This window comes from Melozone crissalis, unplaced genomic scaffold, assembly GCF_028551555.1.
Source record: "Melozone crissalis strain CALT ecotype California unplaced genomic scaffold, PUWL_Pcris_2 ptg000295l_1, whole genome shotgun sequence".
In the NCBI taxonomy this organism is placed as follows: Eukaryota; Metazoa; Chordata; class Aves; order Passeriformes; family Passerellidae; genus Melozone; species Melozone crissalis.
The window spans coordinates 308,368-324,327 of NW_026536047.1; the positions used below are offsets into that span (position 1 = coordinate 308,368).

Genomic DNA, 15,960 nt, shown 5'->3' on the forward strand with positions numbered 1-15,960 from the left:
CCTTTGGGAGTGGTGAGGGTGAAGCTGCACCCCAAACAAATGAGACTGGGGTGGAATTTAATCTCATCAGGAGAGGTGAAAATCCTTTTGGTGAAAAGCTGAGGCAAAGTCTTGGTCATATTTTAAGCTGCCTCGCCTTGTTCAGAATGAAATAAGCCTTGGATTGAAGTGAATGCTTCCTTTTTGGTGGGCCAGGAGCCAACAGGAATTTAAAATTCCTCTGCTGCAAACTGAGAGAAACATCTCCAAATTCTGAGGTGGGGCTACAGCACCCATGAGCAGCCCCACCAGCAATGCAGGAAGAGCAAGAAAGGAGTGTTTTATTGGTAAAAGCTTTTTCAAACAGCTGGTTTTGCATGAATTTAATCCAGTAATGAAGATCTCCTTGAGCCTGAACTGCTCTCCTGTGCCACCTGGAGCTGCAACACCCTCCCAGCAGCGTGGGACAGGTTTGTGACACTCAGGATATGAGGAGCAGTCACTGGGAGTTGGGAACAGAACCCCAAATCTCTCTTACCCTTTTCCCCTACGAAAGGCAAGGACCATGTGAAGACATCCATGAAGTTTGGAAGCCAGTAGGGGTGAGGGGAACAGTTGAACTGCCTGATGTTCATGACGTTGTTTTCGTATTTCAGTACAGCAGCTGGGGGAGAAAAGGCAGAGGGAATAAATGTCCATGGGCACTTTCCACCTACAGAATCCTGGATTTGAAGGATCTTAAGGGCAGCGACACCTTCCACTATCCCAGGGTGCTCCAAGCCCCCCCAGCCTGGCCATGGGCACTTCCAGGGATGGAGCAGCCACAGCTTCTCTGGGAATTCCATGAGCCCCTCACCACCCTCACAGAAGAAATTCCTTCTCAATCTCCCATCCATCCCTTCCCTCTGGCAGTGGGAGCCATTCCCTGTGTCCTGTCCCTCCATCCTTTGTCCCAAGTCCCTGTCCAGCTCTCCTGGAGCCCCTGTAGGCTCAGGCAGGGGCTCTGAGCTCTCCCTGGAGCTTCTTCCTCTTTCACCCCCAGCTCTCCCAGCCTGGCTTTCCCCGGAAGTTTTATAAAACCTTCATGATGAACACCCTGTTACACTCGTGTAGCATCAAGCTTCCAACTCTCCAAAATGAGAAGCTTTAAGCCATGATATTTTGGTTTCCTCAGGTTGGTTCTCAGCTTAAAACAGCGAAACTCAAACAGAGCCAAGATCCAAAGTGAGGGGTGAAAACCCCAAAGCTGGAGAAAATTCCACCATGATCCCCATGGTTTAGGGGCAGAGGGAAGTGGGAAACTGTCCTACACTATCAGCTCCTGTGGGATGGCAGCATCCATCAGAAGGGCTCCATTCTCCTGTGCTGGGAATGAAAGCTTCATTCCAGGCCTCATGACTCCACAGTTAATTGCCACAGTAACACATTAAGTCAACCACTTCAGCTCAGCACACAAAGCTCTCTTTCATTCCAAGCACAAGAATGTGACTGGAGGAGAGGGTTTGTATCAAAAACAGGGTGGTTTTTGAATCAAAACCAGTGTGGTGGCAGCTGGAGCAGGACTGGGATTGTCCCTCTGTGCTGGGCACTGGGGAGGTGCCTCGAGGGCTGTGTCCAGTTCTGGTCCCCTCACTGAGACCTGGAGGGGCTGGGGATGAATTCAGGGAAGGGAACAGAGCTGGGAAGGGGTTGGAGCCCCAGGAGAGGCTGAGGGAGCTGGGCAGGGGCTCAGCCTGGAGCAAAGGAGGCTCAGGGGGCCCCTGTGGCTCTGCCCAGCTCCTGCCAGGAGGGCACAGGGACAGGAGCAGAGGGAACGGCCTCAGGCTGGGCCAGGGCAGCTCAGGGTGGGCACAGCAGGAATTTCCCCATGGAAAGGGGGCTCAGGGCAGGCTCAGGGTGGGCACAGCAGGAATTTCCCCATGGAAAGGGGGCTCAGGGCAGGCTCAGGGTGGGCACAGCAGGAATTTCCCCATGGAAAGGGGGCTCAGGGCAGGCTCAGGGTGGGCACAGCAGGAATTTCCCCATGGAAAGGGGGCTCAGGGCAGGCTCAGGGTGGGCACAGCGGGAATTTCCCCATGGAAAGGGGGCTCAGGGCAGGCTCAAGGTGGGCACAGCGGGAATTTCCCCATGGAAAGGGGGCTCAGGGATTGGAACTGCCCAGGGAGGGTTGCAGTGCCCATCCCTGGAGGTGTCCAAGGAACAGATGAAGTGACACTCAGTGAAAGGTGGGGATTGGGCACAGGTTGGATTCAATGGCTTGGAGCCCTTTTCCAATTAAATTATCCTGTGATTTTGGGAGGGCAGAGTGGGGGAGAGATTTCCTGACCCCCATAAGAGCAGCAAAGCCCCAGCCTTACCCTTGTTGTTATAGACATCTAAGTAATTTGGTGCAGAGAAGATTGTGATTAACGAGGGAAAGCCCGTGGTCTGGCTCTTCCTGTACATTCGATACCTGCAAAACAGGGCACAAGTTAAACCCGGCTCAGCACAGCCCAAACCCAGCTTAGCACAGCCCAAACCCGGTTTAGCACAGCCAAAACCCGGTTTAGCACAGCCCAAACCTGGCTCAGCACAGCCCAAACCCGGCTTAGCACAGCCCAAACCCGGTTAAGCACAGCCCAAACCTGGTTTAGCACAGCCCAAACCCGGTTTAGCACAGCCAAAACCCGGCTTAGCACAGCCCAAATCTGGTTTAGCACAGCCCAAACCTGCTTTAGCACAGCCCAAACCTGCTTTAGCACAGCCCAAACCCCGTCCAGCCCAGTCCAAACCCGGCTCAGCACAGCCCAAACCCGGCTCAGCACAGCCCAAACCCCGCCCAGCCCCGGGGCTGCAGCACTCACCCAGCATCCTGGGCTTCGTGAGCTCGGATTACGGATAACAAACTATTGTTCTGCAAAAATTCACACACTGCAGGATAACTGCAAAACAAAAAGGGAGGAGAACTCAGCTGAGAGCAAAGGAGAGCACAGAGCTTGGGAGGTCTTGGTTTCTGGGAGCAGCCACTTGCAGAAAACATCCAGTTTCTGTCTAGCACCTCAAAATACCTTTTATTCAAAAATTATTCAAATGATATATTTTTTTCCAAAAATTAATTGCAAAGGGTTCTGTTAAACCCTTCCTATAAGTGGACTATCAGCACAAATCCTTTTTTAGCAAGGAAAAAATATTTCCTAGAGATCCAGGTGCTGCAAACCACTCTTAGGGCCAGTCCAAAGAAGCATCTCTGCTGCTTGAGATCCCAATTGTACAAAGTAACTTATCCAAAGACACCTCAAAATTCACATTTATCCAAAGACAGCTCAAAATTCACATCTATCCAAAGACAGCTCAATATCCAAAGACAGCTCAATATTTAAACTTATCCAAAGACAGCTCAATATTCACAGAATCACAGAATCAGGAGGTTGGAAGAGACCTCTGAGATCATCAAGTCCAACCTATGCCCTAACACCTCAACCAGACTATAGCACCAAGTGCCATGTCCAGGCTTTTTAAAATTCACCCAGAGGTGGTGATTCTCCCTGGGAAGAGCATTCCAGTATTTTATTATTCTTTTGTTGAAAACTTTTTTCTTAATATTCAACCTATACCTTCCCTGACATAGCAAATAGTTATCCAACGACAACTCAAGATCCAATGAAGCAAAAAAACAAAGAAGAATTTGTGTATCAGAGCCAAGTGAGGACAATTCACATAGACTGCAAAGCCCCCCAGAGTGGCCTGAGCATGATTTTGGTGTGAGAGGAGAGAAATGCCCCCTGAACCAGCCCTCACCTGTAGAAATAGGAGCAGCCTCGGACAGTGTTGTGGGCAAAGTGCTCCAGGGTTTTCTCGTTGCCGTAATCCTCCGAGGGATCCGACCACAGCAGGTCACACATCGGACCAAAGGCTGGAGGCTCCTTGAACCTGTCTAACTGGAGAGGGGACACAACATCAGCAGGAGCTGGGGCAGGATTCCTGTTCTGTTCCTCTGTTCATGTCCTAGATTGCCAAGCAAATTGTGTTCTATTTGCCATCTGCATGGCAGCTGTCTTCTATTAAATGAGCAGTTTTCCTTGTCTCTTCCACACCCACTCCTCCCTCTGGGAGACACCTGCTGATAAGAGGCCACTGAATGTCCCTGCACGGCTGATAAGAACTACAGCATCCCATTGGGAGATGTGAGCCCAGAGGGAGGAGCCAAGCATTCCTGCCTGGATATAATCTGGAGATTCTGGAACACCAGCCAAGCATTCCTGCCTGGATATAATCTGGGGATTCTGGAACACCAGCCAAGCATTCCTGCCTGGATATAATCTGGAGATTCTGGAACACCAGCCAAGCATTCCTGCCTGGATATAATCTGGAGATTCTGGAACACCAGCACGGCTTCTGCACTGGATTCCCCAGAGGAGCAGCAGCTGCCTCTGCCCCTGGATCTTCAGAGGAGACTCCACCCTTGTCCAGGATCCCTGCTCCAGCAGAACCAGCCCTGGCACTGCAGGAGGGCTGAGCCACAATTCCAATGGGACTGCTGCCAACACCCTGACCCACTGGGTGTCAGGTTGGGTTCTGACTCTGCATTGTTTATTTTATCTTTTTATTTACTGCATTGTTTATTTTATCTTTTTATTTTCTTCCCTAATGAAGAACTGTTATTTCCTGCTCCCATATTTTTTGCCTGAGAGCCCCTTAACTTAAAATTTATAGCAATTCAGAGAGGGGGCTTACATTTTCCATTTTAGGGGAGGCTCCTGCCTTCCTTAGCAAACACCTGGCTTTCCAAACCAAAACAGTACAAATTCCCAGTGGGATGGGACAGCTAGGAATGCGTCCTGCGTTTTATTTTCCAGCATCAGCTTCATTACATGGTTATGACAATGGGAAGATGTCAGTGATTTCAGTTCACATTTTAGGTAGCAGACAAAGAACTTAATGTTACAACTCACTTTTGAAGTTTTTTGACCAATCACACAAAGCAAAAGCACATTGACAGTAGTTCCATCCAACCACTATCAGCACAGGTACCTTTGGTTAAAACAATGCTTGCTTATTTCAAATACAATACCTGCTTGTGAGCCTTAAAACACAATGCACAGAGCTCCATTATTAAGCTTAAAACTCCCTAATATCTTCTTAGATATACTTTTCAGTAGCTTATAGATTTATTTTAGACAAGCATTAATACACAGACCATTGTTCTATTTGATTAATATATAGACCATTGTTCTATTTGTTTTTACTTTTCTACTTTTTACATAATTTTTCTGCTGACCAATCTCATGGCTACTGCTTAGAACTTCCTAATATCTTCTTAGATATACTTTTCAGTAGCTTATGGATTTATTTTAGACAAGCATTAATACACAGACCATTGTTCCATTTGATTAATATATAGACTATTGTTCTATTTGTTTTTACTTTTCACATAATTTTTCTGCTGACTAATCTCATGGCTACTGCTTAGCTCCAATCACAGTTCTGCTGTTTCTGAGGGCTGCCTTTTGCAGCTTTCTCCAAACCCTCTGATTTTATGGATTCCCACCCTTCCAGCCCCAAATCCACACAGGAGCAAACCCCACTGAGCACAGGGAGGGAAGGGAAAAGCTCCTGGAGCTGACTTACTTTCCTAATGTCATCTAGACACGTGATTTCTGGAGACAGGCCCCCGTGGACACACAGGAATTGCTGGTTGAGGAGGGCAGCAAGAGGAAGACAGTCGAAGGTGTCCATGCACGCGTCGTACACTCGCTCCGAGTACTTGATTCGACCTGCAGGGAGGAATCCAATCAAGCTCTGATCACCTCAAGGGCTGATCAATAAACTCCAGGAACCCAGCTCCTAAATCTAAATGGCTCACAAATCAAACTTTGCACCTGGTAAAGTGAAAATACTGATTTAAAATCAGCAGTGTATTGGGGAAAATACTGATTCAGATTAAAATTTTGCACCTGTGTATTCATGAAAATGCTGATTTAGAATGAACCCTGCACCTGCGCATTTGTGAAAATACTGATTTGGAATCAAACTTTGCACCTGTGTATTCTGGAAAATACTGATTTGGAGTAAAACTCTGCACCTGTGTATTGGTGAAAATACTGATTTAAAATCAGCAGTGTATTGGTGAAAATACTGATTTAGAACCAAACTCTGCACCTGGGTATTCATGAAAATACTGATTTAGATTAAAACTTTGCACCTGTGCACTTGTGAAAATACTGATTTAAAATCAACTCAGTGTATTGGTGAAAATAATGATTTAAAATCACCTGTGTATTTCTGAAAATACTGATCTGGAATCAACTCTGCACCTGGAATCAACTCTGCACCTGTGCATTTGTGAAAATGCTGATTTAGAATCAAACTGCACCTGTGTATTGGTGAAAATACTGATTTAGAATCAACTCTGTGTCTGTGTATTCCTGAAAACACTGATTTAAAATCACCTGTGCATTTGTGAAAATACTGATTTAGAATCAAACTCTGCACCTGCGCATTTGCGAAAATAATTATTTGGATTAAAACTCTGCACCTCTGTATTTGTGAAAATACTGATTTAGAATCAAACTGCACCTCTGTATTTGTGAAAATACTGATTTAGAATCAAACTCTGCACCTGCGCATTTGTGAAAATACTGATTTAAAATCAGGAGTGTGTTCATGAAAATACTGATTTAGAATCAAACTCTGCAGCTGTGCATTCTTGAAAATACTGATTTAGAATCAACTCTGCACCTGGAATCAACTCTGCACCTGTGTATTTATGAAAATACTGATTTAGAATCAAATTTTGCACCTGTATATTGGTGAAAATACTGATTTAAAATCACCTGTGTATTCCTGAAAATGCTGATTTAGAATCAACTCTGCACCAGTGTATTTGTGAAAATACTGATTTAGAATCAACTCTATGTCTGTGTACTCCAGAAAATACTGATTAAAATCAGCAGCGTGTTCATGAAAATACTGATTTAGGATCAAGTCTGCACCTGGAATCAAGTCTGCACCTGTGCATTTGTGAAAATACTGATTTGGAATCAGCAGTGCATTTAGTGAAAATAATTATTTAGAATCAAACTGCACATAAGTAATTGTGGAAATACTGATTTAGAATCAACTCTGCACCTGTGTATTCCTGAAAATGCTGATTTAGATTAAAACTTTGCACCTGTGTATTCATGCTAATACTGATTTGGAATCAAACTCTGCACCTGTGTTTTTCTGAAAATAATGACTTAGAATCAAAGTGCACATAAGTAATTGTGAAAATACTGATTTAGATTAAAACTCTGCACCTGTGCATTCATGCTAATACTGATTTGGAATCAAACTTTGCATCTGTCCATTTGTGAAAATACTGATTTAGATTAAAACTCTGCACCTGTGCATTTGTGAAAATACTGATTTGGAAAATCATTGTTGGGTGTGTAAAAGAAAAGGTTTTTTTAATCTGGAACTGGACAATATTCATGTCCCTTCAGTTTGTTTTCCAGAACTCCTGCACTGAGATCAGCACCAAGGAGATGAGGAGTTCCCAAATAATGGAAATTGGGATCATGATATAAATTTGGGATGCTGCTGAAGCCACCCCATCACTCCCCACAGCACCTCCAGACTCATCCTGACTGCTGAATTTGGCACAGCAGCCTCACACAGCCATGGGGGCAGGAATTGCTTTTCCACAGCTCCTGGGAGCAGGATTTGCCCACTGATCTTCGAGGGATAACAATTCCAGAGATGCTTCACCCCAGCAGAGGGGAAGAGGATGTTCCCATACATAAATCACAGTTTGGCTCTTACAGCAAGGCTCAAATCTGCTCAGAAATATCCATTTTCCAGAGACACTAACAGGGCTTCTCAGGGAAAGGGAAAAGCAGCACCTCCTGTTTTCCAAAGGGAAAAACCCAACCCCAGCACCTGGTTCAGACTCAGCAGGAGCTCACCTGTGTGCAGGTGAGGGGCACAGCAGCCAGCACAGAGCTGGGAGGTGTTTCCCAGCTCATTCCTGAGTTAACAGAACAGGGACTCATCCCCTCTGAGCCTTCCCCCCTCCAGCACCACCCAGAGCTGATGGGATAAAGACTGGATTTGTGCCTTGCCCAGAATTATCTCTGGAGGTCGGGTCCTTGAGCAAGAATTCCCTAAAGGAGCTTTGCTCTGAGTTCTCCACCTCTTTTATTCCTTGGAATGACAGACACCCATCATTCCCTGACCTCTCCTCAGCACTGCTTTAAAAACATCCAAATGCTGTGCACAAACCCCATCTTTTCACTGCAAAAACCATTTGAAAGGTAAATGATCCTCCCCAGTGCAAACAGGGAGGAGCAAATCCTTCCCCCACTGCAGCTCCAGTCACTGATCCCAGCTGCACAATCTGGAGCTGGAAGGCTTTTGGCACTGATTACATGTTGGAAGTCAGGGAGGGGAGGATGTGTGTGCCTGCCTCATCAGGGGAGAAGTGTTCCCGTTTCTTCCATCCACACTCAGGGTTTTGAAACCAAAAGGCCACATTTGGTGCTTAGCAGAACTTTAAGATTTGGGGTTTGGGGTATTTTTTATAGCAGAAGAGCAGGAAAACAAGACAACAGGTTTTTACAGCTCTGAGGCACAAAAACTGAAGCCCACGCCTTCTCACAACACCTTTTTTTTTTAAAAATATATTTTAAAATGTATTATTTAAATGGATTCCAATCCTTCTCCCACTGCTGATACTTACATTCCTGCTTGAAGGTGAAGTACTCTGTGAGGTGCCTGCACTCGTGGTTCCCTCGAAGGAGGAACAACGTTTTGGGATGATTTATCTTTAAACTCCATAAATACAGCACGCACTGCAAGAGAGGCAAACAGAGCAGGTCATAAAATCCTTTCCCAGGGCACTCATCAGCCTCAGACTGCACTAAGAGGTTCTGGGAAGACACCCAAAGTGGAACCCAGCTCCATAATGGGCAGTGCATCTTCTCCTGGCCAAGCGGGGAAAAGCCACCGGGATTTCTCTATATTAGGGCTGACTTGGAGAAGTGACAAATGAGGTCGTGGCCAACAGAAAGCAGCTCAGGGCTGGGTGGGGGCAGCTTTGCTTCCAGCACAAACCAAAGGATAAAAAACCCCTTTTGTAGAGCAGTAAAGCAGAAGCAGCTGTTTGCTCCAGATGTTCCACTGGGACGGAGACCAGCGAGAGGAGCAGGCAGACATTTGTCCACGAAACACCCGGAAAATTCAGCTTCACCTTCCCCACTGATTTCCACCCCCACTGTTTTTTTTTTGCTTATGCTACAGTCATGAGAAGTTCAAGCTCAAAACAGGAAAAGCTGAGCCTAAAAAACAAGCTTAGCTTAGCAAAGCTCTCTGGCTTTGAAAAGGGCTTTCCACATCCCCTCTGTGAGCAGCAGCACCTGCAAAACAGAGCCTTTGATGAGGCACAGACCAAAGTCAGCCTGAAATGGGGTTTTAGTAGAAATATTTCATGCTGGCTTCCCCAAAAAAAGCCTGAGGGAAGGGCTGGGAGGGCTCACTCAGCCCCATGTGCTCGGGCTGACAGCAGCAGAGCTGTTATCTCACACGGGGAAGCGTTATCACATTTCCCTCCTTGCTGTGGAGTGCTGGAAGGACAATCCATAAGGACAGCAAGCTCCAGGAGCTGGATTAAAGGCTCTAATAGGAGCTTACCCTGGAGGCTGCCAGGCTGCAGGACATGCCTGGGAAACAGGAACCACCACAAGTGTGTTTTACACCCTCCAAAATCCCCAAGCTGGGGCACAGATCCCCAGGAACCAGCAGGAAACAACCAGAATCTAAATTAACCAGTTCCCAGTTGGTTCCCTGCACAGCCAGCTTAGATCTGGTGGTGCTGGAGCACTGAACCTTTTCAAGCACTGAACCCTCCAATTTAAAATTCCCCATTTGAGGCACAGATCCCCAAGAACCAGGTGGGAACAACCAGAATCTAAATTAACCTGTTCCCAGTTGGTTCCCAGCACAGATAGCTTAGATCTGGTGGTGCTGAAGCACTGAACCCTCCAAAATCCCCAAGCTGGGGCACAGATCCCTGGGAACCAGCTGGAAACAACCACAATCTAAATTAACCTGTTCCCAGTTGCTTCCCAGCACAGCCAGCTTAGATCTGGTGGTGTTGAAGCACTGAACCCTCCAATTTAAAATTCCCCATTTGGGGCACAGATCGCCAGGAACCAGCTGGGAACAACCAGAACCAAACTGAAGCAGTTCCCAGTTGGTTTTCAGCACAGATAGCTTAGATCTGGTGGTGCTGGAGCACTGAACCTGTTCAAGCATTGAACCCCTCCAAAATCCCCAAGCTGGGGCACAGATTCTCAGGAACCAGCTGGAAACAACCAGTATCTAAATGAACCCATTCCCAGTTGGTTCCCAGCACAGCCTGCTTAGATCTGGTGGTGCTGAAGCACTGAATCTGTTGAAGCACTGAACCCTCCAAAATTCCCCATTTAGGGCACAGATCCCCAGGAACCAGCTGGGAACAACCACAATCTAAATTAACCTGTTCCCTGTTGGTTCCCAGCACAGCCAGCTTTGATCTGGTGGTGCTGAAGCACTGAACCTGTTGAAGCATTGAACCTTCCAAAATCCCCAAGCTGGGGCACAGACCCCCAGGAACCAGCTGGGAACAACCTCCAGAACCCAAATGAAGCAGTTCCCAGTTGGTTCCCAGCACAGATAGCTTAGATCTGGTGGTGCTGAAGCACTGAACCCTCCAAAATTCCCCATCTGGGGCACAGATCCCCAGGAACCAGCTGGAAACAACCAGAACCAAACTGAAGCAGTTCCCAGTTGGTTCCCAGCACAGCCAGTTTAGATCTGGTGGTGCTGGAGCACTGAACCTGTTCAAGCACTGAACCCTCCAATTTAAAATTCCCCATTTGAGGCACAGATCCCCAGGAACCAGGTGGGAACAACCAGAACCCAAATGAAGCAGTTCCCAGCACAGCCAGTTTAGATCTGGTGGTGTTGAAGCACTGAACCTGTTCAAGCACTGAACCCTCCAAAATTCCCCATCTGGGGCACAGATCCCCAGGAACCAGCTGGGAACAACCACAATCTAAATTAACCTGTTCCCTGTTGGTTCCCAGCACAGCCAGCTTTGATCTGGTGGTGCTGAAGCACTGAACCTGTTGAAGCATTGAACCTTCCAAAATCCCCAAGCTGGGGCACAGATCTCCAGCAACCAGCAGGAAACAACCAGAACCCAAATAAACCAGTTCCCAGTTGGTTCCCTGCACAGCCAGCTTAGATCTGGTGGTGCTGAAGCACTGAACCCTCCAAAATTCCCCATCCGGGGCACAGATCCCCAGGAACCAGCTGGAAACAACCACAATCTAAATTAACCTGTTCCCAGTTGGTTCCCAGCACAGCCAGTTTAGATCTGGTGGTGCTGGAGCCCTGAACCTGCAAGGTAAGCTCTGCAGGAATCATCCCAGCTGATCCCAAAAACCCTGAGGAGCTGTAAAGCACTGCCTGTGTCTCACTTGGAATTCAAGCCCACATTAACAACTTGATTAATTGGGAATTCCAAACGAGAACGGGGCCAAGGCCAGTAGCAAAATCATGTTTTACTGCATCTGTTACCAGGAGGAATGCTCCCAACAAAACCATTTATAATTATTCTGGGATTTAAAGCTTTAACCTCCCTGTGCTTGCAAAGAAATGTCACTTTTCTGGGCTGCCAGGAGAGCTCTGAGGCTGCTATAAATGAACCAAATGACTTGGAGGAAGAAGCAGCCCTGGCATCAAAGCAAGGCAGAGATGCAGCATCAATAGGGGAGGGTTTGGGATGCATTTTTAAAAAGCAGAGATTTTTAAAATACATTTGAAGGGGTTTAAAGGGAAATGGGGTTGAATTTGGCACCACAGTTTTTCCTGGACAGGGCAGGGACATGGAGAGAGACAATTCCCTGTGGTGGAGTCACTTCCCAAGGATGTGGGGACTGCCAGGTACCAGGAGGACAGGGAGTAAAGGACACTGGAGAGCCCTCGAGGGCTCCAGAGGGGCTGGAATGAGGAATGAGGGAATTTCTACACTTGCATGCCTCGGATGCTTCCTGGTGTTTTGCACAGATCCCTTTCCCAGGAATTATTCCTGCCTGTTTGCAGTAGCCAAGGAGCAAATCCAGGTAGTCAGAGCTTTTTGGGTTTAAATAATTTTAAATAATCTCCTCCCTTTATTCTGTCTCTCAGTGTGAAACCCAAAGCCAAGGGTTTGATCCACTTGGGAAGTGAAAGCTCAGCAGGACACAGGGAGGGAACTCCTGGAAGAATTGGGACTTTCAACCCCAAAAATGCAAGAGGGGCTGGTGCCAAACCTGCCCCCACCAGGACTTCTGTCACCATTCCCAAAACCTGGCATTTGTAAGGAAATTTTACACACCGAGCTTGCCAGAGTGAGAACAGAGGGAAAAAACCTCCCAAATCCAGCCCAAAATTCCATCTTCACTCCCCTTTACAGGCCTGACTGGATCTCTTTTATATTACTCTGGATCTCTTTCATATTATTCTGGATAAAAAGTGCATTAAATCAAGATTAATATATAATTCTATAATTAGACAGCAATCATGTATCCCATCATAATTGGATTGGGAAAACTGGCCTGGGAAAGGTGCTTGCCATGATCACACCCCTTTTCCTGATAAATTTCCTCTTTCCATGGATTCTGTTCCTGGCCATAACAATTCACTTTCTAATTTAACAAAATCATTCTATTCATTGTATTCCAGCTTTGATCTCTGTCACCATTCCCAAAACCATCTGTAAGGAAGTTTTACACACAGAGCTTGCCAGAGTGGGAACAGAGGCAAAACTCCCAAATCCAACCCAAAAATCCACCTTCACTCCCACTTGACAGGGCAGACCGGATCTCTTTTACATTACTCTGGATCTCTTCAATATTATTCTGGATAAAAAGTGCATTTTAAATCTAGATTAACATATAATTCCATAATTAGACAGCAATCGTGTATCCCATCATAACTGGATTGGGAAAACTGGCCTGGGAAAGGTGTTTGACATTATCACACCACTTTTCCTGATAAATCTCCTCTTTCCTTGGATTCTGTTCCTGGCCATATCAATTCACTTTCTAATTTAACAAAATCATTCTATTCATTATATTCCAGCTTTGACTTCTGTCACCATTCCCAAAACCATCTGTAAGGAAATTTTACACACAGAGCTTGCCAGGGTGGGAAGAGAGGGAAAAAACCTCCCAAATCCAGTCCACAAATCCACCTTCACTCCCACTTTACAGGCCTGACTGGATCTCTTTTATAGTACTCTGGATCTCTTTCATATTATTCTGGATAAAAAGTGCATTAAATCTAGATTAACATATAACTCCATAATTAGATAGCAATCGTGTATCCCATCATAATTGGATTGGAAAAACTGGGAAAGGTGCTTGCCATGATCACTTTTCCTGATAAATTTCCTCTTTCCATGGATTCTGTTCCTGGCCATAACAATTCACTTTCTAATTTAACAAAATCATTCTATTCATTATATTCCAGCTTTGACTTCTGTCACCATTCCCAAAACCATCTGTAAAGAAGTTTTACACACAGAGCTTGCCAGAGTGGGAACAGAGGCAAAACTCCCAAACCCACCCCACAAATCCCCCATCAATCCCACTTTACAGGGCTGACTGGATCTCTTTTATATTACTCTGGATCTCTTTAATATTATTCTGGATAAAAAGTGCATTTTAAATCTAGATTAACATATAATTCCATAATTAGATAGCAATCGTGTATCCCATCATAACTGGATTGGGAAAACTGGCCTGGGAAAGGTGTTTGACATTATCACACCACTTTTCCTGATAAATCTCCTCTTTCCTTGGATTCTGTTCCTGGCCATATCAATTCACTTTCTAATTTAACAAAATCATTCTCTTCATTGTATTCCAGCTTTGTGGATGTGATGATCCTTCCCTACCACGATCACAGACCTCTCTTGTGCCACTCTGGGTTTTGGCACTAAAAGCTGAATGAAAGGAGCATTTTTCCCACTGAGAATCCTTCAGCAGGGCCCTGCCTCATCAGCATCTCCCAAAAAGGGGGGATTTCCATGGGAAATCAGGGAGTTCATCCTGATTTCCATGCTGCCTGTGAGCCCTGCACTCAGCAGCTGGGATCTGTGGCCAGCAAACCCTTCCAGCAGCATTCCAGCTTTCACAGCATTCCCTCCCCTTTTCCCTCACAATTCTTTTCTTTAAAAGAAAAACAAAACACCAAACCATCCACCAATCCACTCTCTGTGGCCTCATTATGCTGGGAATTCATGTTTTTAAATGAGAATTTCCCTAAGCCAGAGGCCCAGCAAGAATTTGTTGAATGATTTGTTGCTGATTTCCAGCAGAGCTGATGAACTGAGAGCCTTGGGGAGGGGCTGGGGGTTTGGAAGGTTTTGCCTGAGCCACAAATTCCTCCTTGTACCTGGACAAGCAAACACCTGGAGCCACAGGGAGCACCTGGAAGGGAAATTTGGCCCTTACACCTCCTTGGCCCCCAGTCTGGCATCATTTCCTGTAATTAAACCCTCCCCTCCCGCTTCATTCTGGTAAAAGGTCACTGTTAAGGAATATCCTGAGCTGGAAGGAATCCACAGGGATTCCAAGGCCTGGTTCTGCCCCAGCTGCTCAGATCATCCCAACTTGGTGTGGTGACTCACGAGGTGCTGCTGCTGCTCCAAACCTTCCCAGAGGTCACACCACAGGGAAAACCTGGATGTTTTCCCATCTGGGATACCCCAAACCTGCTGTTGTTCCACTACAGAAAGCAGATTTTGTGCATTGAGGTGGGAATCTCTCCCAGCACAGCGGGTGTGCAGCATTCACATTCTCTAAAATGTGAATCTGAATTCTTTGCCCAGGATTTTTCTCCTGGGAAGCTGGGAAGCTTCAGAGAAAAGGAAAACAATTCTTATCTCATTTGCTTCTCCTGTGTTTTGCTGCTTTGGAATATGTTTGGAGATTGTTTAACCACAGGGGATTGTTTCATTGGATTCCACTGTGAGTTATTTTAACTTTTTGGCCAATCAGGGCCAAGCTGTGTCAAGACTCTGCAAAGGGTCACAAGTTTTCATTATTATCTTTTTAACATTTACTAAGTATCCTTTCTGTATTCTTTAGTATAATATAGTATAATATAATATAGTATAGTATAATGTAATGTAATATAATATAATATAATATAAATAATATAATATAATGTAGTGTAATGTAATATAATGTAATGTAATATAATATAATATAATATAATATAATATAATATAATGTAGTGTAATGTAATATAATGTAATGTAATATAATATAATATAATATAATATAATATAATATAATGTAATGTAATGTAATGTAATGTAATATAATATAATATAATAATAAATCAGCCTTCTGAGAACATGGAGTCAGAGTCATCATTCCTGCCCTCACTGGGGCATTTCCCAGCAAATACAACTGTAGGTGGAAGGGAATGAAAACTTCTGGATTCTGCCTTATCCTGATGTTTGGAGTGTTTGCTGCGCCCATCAAAGCTCACCCTGAGCTGTGGGACCACAGGGATTCTCCAGGGGGAATTTGTGGAATTCCTGCTGCAACATGGGGGGAAAGGGAAGGAGGAAATAAAAGCTAAAACATCTTTTTTGTCCCACCACCTCCATTCTCCAAGGCCATGCATCGTCTTGGAATTATTCCATATTATCACAGGCAGAGAGCACAAGGGGGATTTGAACTAGAAGGGGATTTAGATGGGATATTGGGAAGAATTCCTTCCCTGTGAGCATGGGGAGGGCTTGGCACAGGCTGCCCAGAGGAGCTGGGAAAGAGTTCCTCATCCAAGGCCAGGTGGGACAGGGTTGGAGCAACCTGGGACAGTGGCAGGTGTCTCTCCCAGGGGTGGAACAGGATGGGATTTAAGGTTCTTTCCAACCCAAACCATTCCATGATTCTGTGATGGAGAGATCAGAGTCTGATC

General features: G+C 45.6%; 1 protein-coding gene across 2 annotated transcripts in view; it reads right to left on the minus strand.

Moving 5' to 3' along the window:
* Positions 1-15,960, minus strand: part of PPP3CC (protein phosphatase 3 catalytic subunit gamma) — a 55,597-nt gene that overhangs the window by 10,095 nt on the left and 29,542 nt on the right. For both annotated transcript variants that reach the window (XM_054294638.1, XM_054294637.1), the window contains exons 4-9: positions 8,678-8,789; positions 5,587-5,732; positions 3,757-3,896; positions 2,823-2,900; positions 2,337-2,431; positions 518-643 (exon numbers count right to left, since the gene is read on the minus strand). In XM_054294638.1, coding sequence (XP_054150613.1) covers positions 518-643; positions 2,337-2,431; positions 2,823-2,900; positions 3,757-3,896; positions 5,587-5,732; positions 8,678-8,789 — 697 coding nt within the window. The remainder of the gene's footprint in view (positions 1-517; positions 644-2,336; positions 2,432-2,822; positions 2,901-3,756; positions 3,897-5,586; positions 5,733-8,677; positions 8,790-15,960) is intronic.